Source organism: Notolabrus celidotus, chromosome 3, assembly GCF_009762535.1.
Source record: "Notolabrus celidotus isolate fNotCel1 chromosome 3, fNotCel1.pri, whole genome shotgun sequence".
NCBI classification, from domain to species: Eukaryota; Metazoa; Chordata; class Actinopteri; order Labriformes; family Labridae; genus Notolabrus; species Notolabrus celidotus.
Genome location: NC_048274.1, coordinates 30943500 through 30959177, shown reverse-complemented (window position 1 = coordinate 30959177; position 15678 = coordinate 30943500). Strand labels below are relative to the sequence as shown.

The window sequence follows — 15678 nt, the reverse complement described above, 5'->3', positions numbered from 1 at the left end:
TTTTTTAAAATTTGAATACATTATTTGCACTCAGTAGTCCTCTTCACATCTGCTTTTCCATGCTATCAAATCAAACTGTACTGTTAGTCCATAACTGAAGTATTTATATTAGAATTATTATAATGTGTAGTATGTTGACAAAAGACACAAATTAAAGACAATTAAGACAAAATTTAAGACAAAACATAATCAAGAATGTTTAAAATATATTGAAACAGCTGTTCTGTTTTGCTCTGGGATGTGAAACACGATGTAGAGAATGAGTGAACTGTAGCTTTTCTGTGGTGAGTAGCCCAACTGCATGGTTCAGGATAAATCAAATGCTGTTGTTTGATATGGGGAGCAATCTGGATCCATTCTAACATGCACCAAAGTCATCACTTGTTTTTGGATTGACATCATTCTTGTCTTCCTGCAGAGGCACACGCAGAGCCGGGCATTGAGAATCCCAGCAGCTCTGCTCCTAAGGAGCTTTCCCCCCCCTCGTTCACTCAGGGCCCTGCCGCTCTGCAGCCCACCTCCTTGGAGCAGGTACTGGCCATGACAGAGCTGGGAACTCGGAAGCAGCTAATTGCAACCATGCTTTTTGTAATGCCAAGACTTTAATCTATTGCAGTAAAAATGTAAGAGGTTTGTTCTTTTGTTCCTATCAGCTGGAGGAGGACGAGGCCACGGACAGTTTTGATGTAGATGTTGCTGTCACAAATCCAGAGAAAGTGGGTCAGTGTCTGTTTTTTTCTCTTTTCTGTTTGTTTAAATAATAATGAAGCTTTTTTTTATTTCCATTTAATTCAGTGGTAAGTATTTTGAAAGTAGCTAAATAATTGTAACAATAACAGTAATTTGAGGGTTTGAGCTCATTATAGCAACCTCAATTCTTTGACTGCACCTAAATGTTAATTTCATACTTAGCTTATTGTGATCTTAATGTGTCTCTGATGTTTCTGTCTTCATAGGAGATGGCATGAATGCATATGTGGCCTACAAAGTGTCCACCAGGGTCTGTACTAGAGCTTATGCTGATACATATCATTTTTATATTTAGCTTTAAAACTGCTCATATTTCCACGTTTTTTGATACAGTCATTTTTTTTGAAGTTCTATTTTTTTCTTGCGTCTCGGTCTGTACTTTCAGACGTCCTTGACCATGTTCAGGAGTAAAGCCTTCACTGTGAGGAGGCGTTACAGTGACTTCCTGGGTCTTTATGAGAAGCTGTCAGTCAAGCAGACTCTGCACGGCTGCATCATCCCACCACCACCTGAGAAAAGTGTCGTAGGTGGGTCCTCATTTGTTGGTCTTAAGTGTGGTGGACTTTCCTCTTCTTGTCTCCACTGAATGACCATTGTTTGGCTCCACAGGGATGACCAAAGTGAAGGTGGGAATGGACGACCCGTCATCTGTAGAGTTTGTGGAAAGAAGAAGAGCAGCTCTGGAGAGGCAAGTATCCATTCATGTTTCAACAGTGAAATGATGAAGAGATGAGAAGTAGCACTCAGACTGGGCAGCATGAGAAGGTGTTAATATAACTATAACACATCCAGACAGTCGCTCCCAAATAATTATATGAAGAAATACTGTGATACAAATCACAAACTATCCATAGTTGTTTAAAGCTTTTTAAACACAATCTTTCAGTGACTTGTGAGTAGCTGTTCTAAAGGTAAACAGGTTAGTCTTTCTACAGTAGGAAACCTGTATACTTCCATTCCTCTCTGTTTCCATACAGTGAGAAAATAAACAAGGCTGCTCAGACACACGAAATATGAATTATTAACTTTTTAAATACATTTTGTGATTTATTAACAAGAAAATAACCTTTTGGAGAAGCAAATTAATTATAAAGGCCTATTCACGTTGCCAGGGAAATAACTAGGAGTAAAGATGGCACAGGTTAGTTTATGTCTACTTTGGTTGAGAGGTTTGAGAGTTGAACTTGTATGGCCAGAACCTTGATGTTTTCAGAGCAGTGACAAGGCAATTCCATATATATAAAGATGACATTATGTGCAGAATTTAAGCATTTTAATTAGAAAACTTATTTTAACATAATAAATATCTTGCCATTTGTATGCGAATCATATACTGTATGGAAATATAAAAATAGAAGTCTGAAACTGGAAACAGTCTTGTTTGTCATGCAGTAAAGGGCAGAGGACTAAAGCCTCCGTACATGGAGTGAGTGATTTCACCGCTGAGCTAAATCTGCACCCTGAATAAAAGGGAAATTTAAAGATGCTAAAAGTCTTAAAGCTCTGTTGTGATGTGCTGATATGTTTACGCATCCCCCAGTGACTTTTTAATTATTTTTGTGCTCATGTCTTTATTTCCGTTTCATGTTTGAATCATAAGTTTGACTTAACTTTGCAAACATTTCTTTGTAGGTATCTTCAGAGAGTCGTGTCTCATCCGCTGTTACTGCAAGATCCTGACGTCCGTGAGTTCTTGGAGAAAGATGATGTGAGCATTTTTAAAGATTTTCAAATAACAGTAACTGGTTAAAGAATGTATCCCTATTCAAGGTTTTGCATTGAAGTTATGTGTCTCAAGGAATGCCCCAATATTGTGTGTGTGTGTGTGGTGTGTGTGTGTGTGTGTGTGTGTGTGTGTGTGTGTGTGTGTGTGTGTGTGTGTGTGTGTGTGTGTGTGTGTGTGTGTGTGGGTGTGTGTGTGTGTGCGTGTGTGGCATGTGTGCATGTGTGCTTTGTGCGTGTGTGTGTGTATGTGTGTGTTTTCAGCTTCCCAGAGCGGTGAGCACTCAGGCTCTGAGTGGAGCTGGCTTCCTCAAAATGATCAATAAGGCTTCAGACGCTGTCAACAAGATGACCATCAAGATGAATGAGTCTGACACTGTAAGGAGACTCTGCTGCATGTAGATTCTTTAATGACATTTTTTAAAATGTTTATCAGAGTAATAATGGTCTTGTAACCTATGTGTGGAGATGTATATTATAATTCTGACACAATGTCATAAAACTCCATTGTTGCATAAGTGTGATACAATATTTGTTTCACCTAAGATTGTACTCTTAATTGTTAAAACTGAGTTTTTTTCCTCCCTGTTTTTGTGTCTCAGTGGTTTGAGGACAAGTTCCAGGAGGTGGAGAAACGAGGAGCAGCAGTTGAGGAAACTTCACGCCATCGTCGACTCCCTCGTCAATCACAGGAAGGGTGAGCACTTCTGCCTTTCTTGACTTTACATCATCACAGCTGAGGAAGCAGAAGAGTGCAGTTGGAGAGTAGGTGAAATTTTGAAGAATGAATAAGTTCTCTGTCTCCTCCTTCATGACTAGAGCTGTGTGGGAACACGGCGGTGTTTGCCAAAAGTATGGCCATGTTGGGAAACTCTGAGGACAACACGGCGCTGTCCCGGGCCCTGTCCCAGCTGGCAGAGGTGGAGGACAAGATGGAGCAGCTGCATCAGGAACAGGCAGCCAGTGACTTCTTCATCTTTGAAGAACTGTTAGCCGACTACATCCGTCTGCTGGGTGCTATGAGGGTAAGCTCACAGCGGCAGCATGGTTGATAAAGAGTGGGAGGAAGTAAAGAGTCTTCAGAAGTAGAGAGGGTTTGTAAAGAAAAAAGGTGAATTAAAGACAAAAGCATAATATGAGACTTAAAGTCACCTTTATCCTGTAGAAGTCACAGACATAGATTTACAATTATAGAAGAATAAAAAGTGATGAATGGAGGGGTTAAGATGATCCGTTCAGAAGGAGATCAACATGATTAAGGGAAGAATTGTGATTAAAATTAAAGAAAGGAAGTTGGTCAATGGAGCCAGATTTAATGGTAGTTATGAAAAGTTGTACATTCAGTTTGAGCTCTTCTCTTTGAGTTGTGTATTCTGTCAGAGCAACATAAAGACGGATCATCACGCAAGGTCTCAGTTTTACTGCAAGCATAGCAGCTGTTTTCTGTTTGCTAGGTGGACCGATGTGTTACTAAATCAGTCCTCTAATGTAAAATTGATGTCCACAGGGGTGTTTTGACCAGCGCATTCGGGCGTGGCAGAGATGGCAGGAAGCTCAGAGCACACTCCAGAAAAAGAGAGAAGCCGAGGCCAAACTGCTGTGGGCAAACAAGCCGGACAAACTGCAGCAGGCCAAGACGAGATCTCTGAGGTAACGGATGCAGTGAAGCAATCCTTAAGGCACTTTAGTTTCCTTTTCTAAATGGGTTCAGAAATATTTCATATTCTGACGTTTAGTTGTTGCTCACAGCAAAATGATGGCCTCCAGTCAGAGGAGGAAAAAAATCTCTTTATATCATGTAGTTATGTTTTTGCTGCTCAATCTGCAGTGCCAAAAATACAGAAAAATAATCTGCAACAATTAGCTAACTGATGGAGTGTTTATGTCCTCTCTTCAGACCCAAAGTGACAAATATTTGCTGATGCAGGACTCTTAGAGGAGAGGATTTGCTTGTTTTCTGTTCAACACCTTTGAGTCAGATAAACTGACTAATTTAAGAAGTCACCCCAGTCTCTCTGCTGGATAGTTTCCTTTATTTTGTTTTTCTTATTTAAGTTTTTATGGGTTTTATCACAATATAACGAAAATACAAAAAATATGAGCTAAATTTATGGGGAAAGAACGTTTTCTGGAAAAAAGAGCAAAAGAAAAGAAAAGAAATGTTAAATGAAAAATGTAAACCTGAGAAGCAGCTCCAAAATGAAAACATACATAAAGGATGCATCCTGGGACTCTTATATTCCATACATTTGTAATGGCATCTACACACATAAACACACATTCCCTGATGGTACATACAGACCCCTGGTACCCTCTCTGAGATGTTTTGCCACTAATTTGGAGTCATCACACCTCACCATATTCAGCTAGTTTTGCTTTGAGGTTTCTAAGCAGCCTAAAACGCTACAATCTCTGGTTCATGTGAGCTCTCCCAGTTCCACAGAATAATTTTAGCTGCTACATTGCTACCTGTTATTATCAGTGCACATTCTGCTTTAGTTATACCTGATGGCACAAGGGATAACTCACTTAGCAAACATTACTGAGGAGGTTCTTCATATTTGCTAATTATTATTTTGTCAGGATGCAAAAAGTCATGTTCTAAAATTTCACAATCATATGTTGCAACAGGAAGTTTGACACTTTGTTGATGTTTTTCCTTTTTGTCTTCAGTGGGAAGGGAAGGTCACTCAGTACGAGAGAGATTTCGACAGGGTTGGCATGACTGTACGCAAAGAGGTTCTCAGGTTTGAGGTATGTTGATGCATTTATGACGGCTAGAAGAAAAAAAACTTTGAATATCTTGTTACACATCTACAGACCCTAGTAGCATAGTCATTTGTTAGAGGATGTAGTTGTACGGTGAACATGAATTCAACTTCTGTTAACCATAATTCATCTCTCACTTTTTGTGTACCTCTCCATATTAGGTCCTAATTGTCTTTCCCCTGTTACTGATTCACAACCAGGGCTTCAACTTTTTCATTCACCACACACAACTTTAGTTCTTCATTTCAGAGATTACAATTTTTTATTTGTAACCAAACCGGATGAACTGATTTTGGATACAGCCAAGACATTTAACAGCTTGCAGCCACAGCTGCTGCTGGTGTTGTGGTGTAAAGTGTGACCCTGTTAATTGGTGATGTTCAGCTGAATGCATCTCTCGTCAATGCCTTCAGTTTTTTCATGTGTTTCATCAGCTATTGTAACCAAGACAACCATGGTCACATTGGGCTGAAAGTCACCAGTCAACAGGGTCACTCCTAAACCAGAACACTGGTTCTCTGATTCTCTAGAGTCTAGGTTGGAATGTCGATTCTGACAACTGGCCATGTAACAAGCAGACATTTTGATGCTAGTAACATTTTAATTTAGTGTTTAAGCTCGCTCACTCGTCTGGTTGCAGCTTTTGTTGCCCACACATATTTTTGATGACATAGGTTGTAAACAGGTCTGTATCATCATCTGTTTTACAAACACTGATCACCAGAGACAGTCTCTCTTTTGTTAATGTGAAAACCGGATGCTAAGCACCGCACATTTAACCTTCTTGACATGTTCTGCCTCTTTATTGGAACTTGTTGATTGATTAACGACTTGTGCTATTTGCACATGATTTAATGACAACACAGTGGAGGGTAGTCTGTGACAGCATTTCACAAAAGCTACAGACTACCAACATCTCTGATCTGCTGCCTTGAGATGTCTGCAGGAATTTGATGAGGTGAAAGAGCAAACTTTCACACTCTTGTGAAGCTTTAGAACACTGATAATATCAGAATCAGTCTTATTAATCTGTAAATAAATTCAGTCTGTTTTAGTATCAATGTGTTTGACCTCATAAAAAGTTACTGTGATGCGGATTTAAGTGTTCAGTTTGTTATTATCAACAAAGTCCTCAGTTTTTCAGCAGATGACGTTGGTACTGAGACGCCTGTTTTCAGTGCAGTCAAAGATCCATTTCACACCCTAACACAAACTGCTTACTCTGTGTTGCTTCTCGTTGATGAACTGTGCAGCAGTATGTGCCTCTTCTTCCGGTGTGATATGCATCAAACCACATGACCATCTGTTATTAGCACTGAGTTATGCTCGTTCCATTCAAATGTCCTTTTGATCGGGTTTTGGATTAGGACCACATTAAAGATCTTGAAACAAGTAAAGCTGCAGTTTTTACCTCATAAGACCATTTCCCTCCTCTATGGACTTTGTGAGAAGTTAAAATTCTGCCAGGAATTCTTAGTCTGTCTTAATATTAGTAATGAGCTTAAAATATGACAACACTTTTGTCTTTCAGAAAGAAAAATCGAAGGACTTCAAGAACCAGATAGTCAAATATTTGGAGGCGATGCTGCAGTCTCAACAACGGGTAAACAATCCTTTAATATTATATTCAACATGCACACAACCCTCAATAAGATGGCATTTAGTTCTTATGTTATGTATTCAGAGTAAATTTGAAATTCTGGAGAATTCATAAGAGATGTAAACTGTGCACTATCACAGCATGTTATTAACTGTCTTATTATTCTTCCCACCTTGTTTTTGTTCATCCAGCTTATAAAGTTTTGGGAGGCGTTCCTGCCCGAGGCAAAAGCAATAGCTTAATGAAGAGGGAGACGTTTTGTAAAGACCCCGACTGCCTTTTTTTAAACACTTTACCTCTTGAGCAGAACTGAGAGGACAATTTTGAAACACACAAGAAACTTCCATCCATTTTTTTTCTGACTTTTTAATCATAGTGTATTCTCTTAACTTGTACAGTTCTTTGATAAACTAAGCTGCCGCAAACACACAACATTTCTTTGGCATTTCTCTTTGTTCGTGTTCTTGACTTTAAGATGGTTTTAAAGCAGGAATCCAGCAGAGATAAACACAGCCATGATCTTACAAAAGCCCTCTGTTTGTCTGTCAGTGGGGTATGTATTATGTTTCATGCTTACAGCAGTATATTAACACTGAGGTACTGCCCTAGAATAACATTGTCTATAGTTTACATTAGAAGATAGACGTATGTAAGTCATTCCAGCCTCTAACAACTCATGTCAATGATGCATGACAGATAACATTTGATGCACTAAATTTCTTTGCACAGTTGTAAAAGCTGTTTTAAAGTAAAAACCACTATTGATGACTGAGGTTATTTATCAAGAGTATTAGCACATTGTTACAGTATATAACATGATGCATTAAAGATCATATATGTCATTCAAATGGAGATTGGACAAGCGTAGAGGCTTGTCAGAGTTGTTAAAAATAATACCAGAAATGTGATGTTACAGTGAGTGCAGGGTGAAAAATGCAATCACTACTTTGTTGGTATTTTATACAATGATGTGTTTGTTAATTTTATGTTATTATATTAATCCATTTCCTCCACAAAATGCAGTTTTGAAATACTTCAAATTATTTTGTCAGAGAGTGAGGCCCAGAGGAACTCTTTTGGAACTGCTGCAGAGATTGTTTACTGCCCCTGTAAATGACTGTTGTTGACATGTAAACAAACATGTACAGTACTTGAATGGAACCAAACAACACTGAGTGAAGTTATTATTAGCCGACCATGTGATTTATTTTTTAAACAAAATTGGTTTGAAGGGTAAAAAGGCACAGACATTCAAGTCATACGGCCCCTTATTTTCTTATTCTGCATTTGTAAGTGTAGTTTTTCTGTCATGTCATATTTACGTAAGAATGTGCTTTATTTTTGTAACCACTTTGCATTAGCACACACATTTTCCTGGAAATGCTATACAGGTAGATGTCAAGAAAAAAATAAATATGATTGGTTAAGCTTTGGACTCTTTTCATGTTTGTTTTGTTGGGTATTTGGTTCTGTGGGGTTGAAGTACCAATTTCTATTAAGCAGAATGGATTCTTTATAAAATTGATATTAAACTATAACTGTAATTTTGGAGGGTTCCTGACTTAAGGCTCTACTGCTGGTTTAAATCCACACCAGAACTTCACTAGACTGTTTTAGTTGTTATTTATTAGGCCTTAGAGCAGATGTATAGGTCCGAACCCTCGACACTTGATCCCCTTTTATCTAAATCACTCAAACACCATAAACAAGAATAATATCAGGCTTGTGACAGAGAAGAAGCACTAGTTATATTTCAATATTTCAGTTAAAGTGCAGATGTCTTCTCTGCTTCATCCTGAAAACAGAGATCATGAGAGCAGGGGTTGTTTTCCTGTCCACGTACATGACTGCTGATGCACTCATGCTGTACGTGAGTCATACAACAGCTCATACATTTTATGACTGATATAAGTAGTCATCTGTTTTTGTTCATTGGTGAGATGATGAAAAAAATGCACGGACATTCAAATAGAAAAATTAGTAAAACAATTTAAAATAAAAACTGATTTTAAATTAGATGTAATGTACAGGTTGATGTGTCAGAAGATGACAGGTCTGTGCTGTATCAAAGATAACTTTGGTGCAGTTACTTCCGGTGGATGGAGCCTCATCTGGGAGGAGAGGTCATCAGGTGGTCTCTAACCCTCACAGAGTGTCTTTTTTTTTTTAAAACCATGTTTTTATTAAGATTTTCAGAAAGTTTTACAGAGCATAAAGAATAAAGTTAGACAGAAAAACAAACAAAAAACCCCCCCCAAAAAAACAAAACAGGGCTTACATTATTCTACATGGCATCACTAGCACAATATTTCTTCAGAAAAATCTTTAAAGAGAGGTAAGTGGTGAGCATCACAGAGTGTCTTGACCCTTGACCACAACTCTCTCCAGTTGGCGGGTCGGCTGTCGTGGCCAAGTCACGAGCAAAGCCCCTCTCCTCTCTCTCATGCCAGAGAAACAGGAGGCTCTTTCTGCTGCCTCCCCAGCCTTCAAGCAGTGGTCTTCTTCTTTTGTCCTCTCACTCCATCTTTTATCATGAGGTTCTACACCGATTGAACTGGGAATCCTAGATATCCCACTTCCACTAGCAACAGCCATGTTGTCCATCCTTTGTCGTGACAGTCCTGGACCAGCTATTCAGGCTTTCCTTTTTTTTCATAAGATAGATTTTTGTTATTAAACTTTATAACAAATATATCTCACCCTGCTTTATTTGAACACCCAAATGCATCACCCATCAGAAAGCTTTTGGAAAATGTAAAAAAAACTATATTGGTAGTGATTGGTTTATCTATTCTACTGACACCTGTTCAGTAACCAGGTAAAAACTCCCAACATGAGCTTTAAAGACTGCAAAAATATTTACAACTCCTTTGAAAGTACCTCAAATGTAGAGTTATTTTAAGGGTAGAAAATACTAAGTGACTATTATCAAATTGTTGAACCACAAGTAAAACTTTCTGCCCTCCTTAAAAAAAAAAAAAAAGTAATATTGGTAAAAGTCAGGGTTAGCATGATCAGATTACTACAACAAATCCAGCTGTGAAAATCATCTGAAAATGAACAGACTTTATTAATCAAATACCCTCTGTTGTTCCAGTCTTTCATTTGCAGGTTGTACATAATTAAGATCAATATTGCCAAGAAGTTGGTTGCAATAAGGTGAAAACACTGAGAGTCAAGAGCTGGATCCTCACTTTCCTAGATATAGTTCACTTAGAGCTTTCCACTGCTCGGATGATTACAGTTAAGAAGTGTAATATTCAAATGTGGGCTTCATTTGCTGAAAAACTGAAAACCAACAGATCTAGCCTCTCTTAGGATCTGTGTCATGGTCTGATGCAGCTGGTGGTCTCAGTTTGTTCTGGGGTTGGTTTTTATTTTTAATATTAGTCATTTTATTTGTTTATTTATTTGTTTTATTTTATTTGGTGTACATTTACACTGTACATTGTATGAATCTCCTAACTTAAATGTGTGTGGCTGCTTAGCCTTTGTACCTACTTGTTACTGCGAATGTGATTACAACATACACTATTTGTTGTTTTACTAAAATCTAAATAAAAAAGATTTGATCCCCAAAAAATAAATAAATGAAGATCAATATTGAATTTGAAGTAGTGGTTAATTAGCCTGTATGAGTGTGACCCGGAAGTGTGTGTCCTGTAGCGGGCGGTGCCGTGTTTGTACTTCCGGTGTGTTTGACCGTTTCACAAGCAGCAGCAAAGAATGGAGAGAGACGAGACTCCGCTGTTAGCCTGAAACATCAGGAACAACAAGCCCAAAACCTCACAACAAGCTCCAGGGATCCGTGTAACATTCGTGGTGAGGAACACACCAGCTGCACCCTCGTCGTCTGGATTTACTCATAGCGGAGGTGAGTGTGTTGTGTTTGTTTGAGATGAACAAAGCAGCGTTTGATAAAAAGGCTGGTTTGGTTGTTAGCTCATATTTCTGCTGCTAACGGAGCTAATTTCCAGCAGCTGTCACCGAGCCATCAGTAGGTGTTAGCTAGCCGAGCCGTGAACACCAAGGCTGCTTTTCTTCCTGTCCGACCCCCAATGTAAGAGCACAAATATTATATATGTATTTATTCTTAGTGTGCATTTTTAAAGTTACAGCCACTGTAGCAGAATAATGTTTGGCTAACGTTAGCTTGGTATGATGGAAAGCAGGAACTTGGCTAACGCTTGGATCGCTTACTGATCGATGTGTCCATCACTAATGTGAGACTGCCAGGTCTGCTTTGTCCATGAAACATTGGCGCACTACTGCCAACTCGCTTCCTTGTTGTGATTCAGCCAGAGGCCTGTTTACAAGGCGTGCAGTCTGACATCAAGTTTAGCACCAAAGAGAGGCATGATCAAACCAAAGAGGACCAGAAGCAACATTTCCCTTCTTGCCATGTTGCTGATCGAGCTCTTAGTGTGATGAACAACCTGAAGACTCCACATGTTTTCTCCTTTTATTTCAATGTGTACGGTGTGAGTTGACTATCTCTTCAGACCTCAAATACTACACTTTACAAACTCTTACACTGATCTCAAACCACCTCGGGATTTTATTCAGATTTATTATTTTTTAACTTCAACCAACATATCAAAACTACAGTTCAGTCTTTTTTCTATCAGCTGCACATAATCTCTCAGATCAGGACCTTCCTTTCACATCATAACCTAGAAATCGTCATCCTTGCATTCATAACTTCCCGATTAGGTTATTGTAACTCCCTCTACACCTGCTTAAGCACACACAATCCCTCAAAACTCCAGTTAGTCCATAACGCCGCTCCCAGACTCCTCACACTCTCCATTAAAAGGGAACACATCACACCCATTTTAGCCTCCCTTCACTGGTTGCCTGTGGGTTTTAGAATTGATTTCAAGATTTTAACACTCACTTTTAAAGCCATAAATAAAGTGACCCCTGAGTACCTAAGAGAGTGTCTAAGGATGTAAGTCCCCCTGCCTGAAATCCTCCGGCAGGTCCATCTTGGAACTTCCTAGGGTGAAGTTATAAACCAGAGGTGACCAGGCCTTTGCAGTCAAAGGACCGTCACTCTGGAATGACCTGCCGGAGGAGATCAGGGAAGCCACATCCTTGACCTCTTTGAAATCTCATTTAAAAACACACTTTTTTAAATGTGCTTTTACTTCTTAACTCATCACTGACTTTTTAATTTCTGCATGTTTTTTATTATTGTCTTTTACTCAACTCATTTTAGTTCTCCTAAACCATTCACAAAGTGCTTTTTTCTGTAGCTATGTCTTGCACTCTATAAAGCACTTTGTAAACCTGTTTTTAAAATGTGCTATATAAATACATTTATTATTATAATTATAATTATTGTTATTATCTGAACCTCTAACTTAATTTTGTGTATTTGACAACATAAGTGCACTTCTGACATTTGCATCAAACCATGCAAACGTGGTTGAGATTCAATACAACTTGCAATGTGTCAATTATATTAGAAGCACTTTATCATTATACTGTATACATCCTGGGAAGTGCATCATGTATCATATGACTTACCCTGTGATTCCCACCTTTATTGTAAACCATCTGATGTATGCGGATGACTAAATCATCTTGTCCTCTTGCTCCAGTTACAGTGTGCAGTACGACATCAGCTTTAATTCTTTTAAAGAGTGTCATTGTGATTTTAAACACCAAAGAGGGACAAAAGCAACATGTCTCTGATTCACTGTGGTGAACAAAGTGAAATGTCAGGGATACAATATCAGGAATAACTCAAGTGGTCATGAAGATGATGATGATGCTCAGCATCAGTGCTGCAAAATTTATGTTAGATGCCGGCACGCAAATGTCTAATGTTCACAGACAATATTAAAACTGAGTGTATTAGTGCCTCCTCTACTTCATTTGAGTAGGGGGACACCAGAAATCTCACGGGGCCGAAAGGCTTTCTCTGCTCTAGAGCTGTCAAAATGAAATGTACATTTATTTGCTAAAATTATAATGACATAGTTTATACAACTGGCCAGAGATATACAAAAAATATAATGTTCTCTTTCACTTCTTTTGGTAAGAACATCAAAACTGATGTGGTTTTTTTTTTAACAGCAGTGCATCCCTTCTTTCTGTGTGGGTCCTGGGGCTCAGCCTCTCTGTGATAGAAGTAGGGCGGGCCCCAAGGAAAAAAGATTAGGAATGACTGAAGTACTCCACTTCATGCTGCTCACTTGTAGCGCAATTACTGTAAGGATAACATGAAATAGTTTCAGGTGCACATTATGGTGCATTTAAAATCTTACACAAGTTTCCAAGATGGATGAGTGCATGTGATATTTGTTTGTTACTATATATTTTTTGATTAAATGATTGAAAATGGAAACTTGTGGTGCTTACCCGACCCACACTAAGTGACACAAGAGATTTCTCTTGTTTCAGGAGATATTGGAGCAAATCTCGTGGACTTTAATCACTATGGACTTCTGAACTGCAGTGTCCTTATATGTTTGTCTGATGTTTTTCATGCTGATATGGAGCGATCATATCAATCAGTCATTTTATATCCTCTCCAGCTCCCTTTGCCTAAAACGTTTCCACATGTAGAGTTTGAACAGAAGACTGGCACAGGGGAGAAAATAAGCAAACATAACCAAGGCTCCTCCCCGGCCTGCTCACTCTGCAGAGTTGTATTAAAGCATTAACCTAGCTGTTGTACCTTTAGTTTTTTTAGGTGCAGTCAATAGGAGTTAATGTCACGTTAAATTGTAGCTGTCCTGTAATGACTGATGCAAATACCTTCTGCTCATGGTCAAATGTGCAAACCATACACCTATTAAATATGGACGTAGTATCCGTGACGTCACCCATCTGTTTCTGAAGCGCTGTTTTGAGGCCAATCGGTGGCGGCAGCCACATTGCTGCGGTCAAGCGATTGTGACGTAAAGAGGCGGGCTTTGAGCCCCCTAGCCAACAGCTACAGTGTTCCCACCTGTCAATCAAGTCAGCTGTGTCTCTCATTGGAAGACCCGTAATCTCGTAATCGTAGAAAAAAATCCCCCCTCCCCGTACAGTGTGTGCTGCTCAAGTAATGAGCTAACCAGACTACACTGGTCTTTTGTATCAGGCTGTAAACATGATTATTTCTGCTGTAAAGATCGGCTTTTTTGAATTGGTGTGTATGTGATCTCCGGTACTTCCAGAGCCAGCCTCAAGCCGATCCTCGATGAACTGCAGTTTTTGACACTTCTGCATTGGACTCATATTTTAGATTGGAGGTTGCCGCTTGGTGCACACACATGCATACTGTACAACAAAATGTAAACGGTCAAGCTCGGCTGCAAAGATGGATTATGAGGAAATCAATAGAGAATGTATGGTTTGTACTCAGTTACCCTCCATCTAGTAAAATAATTGATTAACCTATATCCAACAAACAACTCAGCTGCATGCTTTAAGAGAGCAGTGCCAGTTATGGAGTTGACATGTTATTAAATATATACTAGCTGTATATTTGCCCCAGTAAGAGCTGTGTGGATCCACAGTAAGCTACTGCTGACATCTTTCAAAAGAGTCCAACTGAAGGAGAGGCGGGTCTGAAATACTGTCTGTGTTGCATTTATTCACAGACTGGGCGAGTAGACCCAAAAAGATAAATCAGCCACCAGTTCATTTGATAATTGATTAATTTTTTTTCCCAGAGGAAACAAGGTTTAAAAAGTCTCTTTGTGAAGCCTCGTATATGTGGAGGATTTCATCTTTTACTCTCTTTTGACTGAGACTTTTGGGGATGTCGTCTCAAGCTCACTTTTGATCTTTTTCTGACACATTTTAGAGAATACATTAAATGAAGGATAAACTTTATTGTCCCCTGAGGGAGATTTGTCTTTACCATGGTACCACCCAAGGCTGCAATCACAGTTCTTACATCCATCAGACTGTTGCACACAAAACATTGATGAACAAGCTGCTGTTAGAGGCTGGGCCTTCACTAAATGCTTGGTTGATTATAACACACTGTGCCGAGTGAAGCTAATACGATGTCTTTGCTCAGTGAATTATTAACTTCTGTGGATCATGCTGTAATTGTACGATCTTAGAACAAAGCAGTAGGTGGATCAGTAAGATCATTGTCATGCATGTGGGTGCACACGGCAGCCCTGCTTGCGTTGTTGTTCTTTATGAATTGATGGAGGAGGAAAATTATTGCTAATCTAAATTTCCCCCAGTCATATTTCACAAGCAGTGGCTTTAAGGAGCGAGGCAGCTGTTAGCTGGCACTACCACAGTAGGTGTCTGCTCTGTTGGCAGCCCCCCTCTCAGGCTGATCTTTCTGCTGAAGGTTAATCACTCCACTCAGAGCCTTTATGTCTCTGCGAAAATGAAAAGATGTTTACAAATTAGTCATTTTAAATGGATGCTAATCAGCTACAAGCATCTCGTTCTGGTAAGATATTTTGATGGGAAAATTTGTATTAATCAGCGTCTTTAGTACATTTTCCAAGGCCACACTCGTGTGTAACTAAAGGACAAACACTAGCAAGTATATTTTTATTTCAAATATAGCAATTAACCAATTACATCAACGTTCAGATCTGTATTAACATCATCAAAGAAACCCTTTTGCCCCTTTGAGTCTGTTGTGCTGCGATGGTTCCCTTCTTGTGATTAGACTGTAAATAGTTGGGCTTATGTGTTTGATATGCTCTCCACACTGTAGTGGATTTTTATAGCAGCCTTGTGACTGTGAGCACCTTCTGTAATATAAAACATTTCTTGGCCATGCAGAATAAGCAGTGTTTAATACTGTAAGGCAGTGGAATTACCACAGGGTGGAGGGAGGCAGTTTTACTCAACTCACATGTGAG

The 15678-nt window shown here is 39.1% G+C and overlaps 2 protein-coding genes across 5 annotated transcripts in view; both read left to right on the top strand.

Moving 5' to 3' along the window:
- Window positions 1-405: 405 nt before the first annotated feature.
- On the top strand, window positions 406-8276 carry LOC117810859 (sorting nexin-1-like; the record flags this gene model as incomplete). The annotated part of the gene is given in 15 exon segments (XM_034680849.1): window positions 406-531; window positions 654-720; window positions 957-1000; window positions 1136-1277; window positions 1360-1438; window positions 2383-2458; window positions 2737-2850; window positions 3075-3104; window positions 3106-3169; window positions 3292-3497; window positions 3980-4106; window positions 4109-4122; window positions 5146-5226; window positions 6773-6844; window positions 7033-8276. Coding segments are annotated over 15 exon segments (1293 nt in total), but the record flags the coding sequence as incomplete, so codon positions are not given.
- Window positions 8277-10494: 2218 nt separating this feature from the next.
- The window catches only part of csnk1g1 (casein kinase 1, gamma 1), a 41124-nt gene continuing 35940 nt past the window's right edge, over window positions 10495-15678 (top strand). For 2 of the 4 annotated variants that reach the window (XM_034679794.1, XM_034679792.1), the window contains exon 1: window positions 10510-10715. The gene's annotated coding sequence lies outside the window, so the exon portion shown is untranslated. Of the gene's footprint in view, window positions 10716-15678 lie in introns of all 4 variants that reach the window. The other 2 variants (XM_034679791.1, XM_034679793.1) reach the window with 2 other exon arrangements.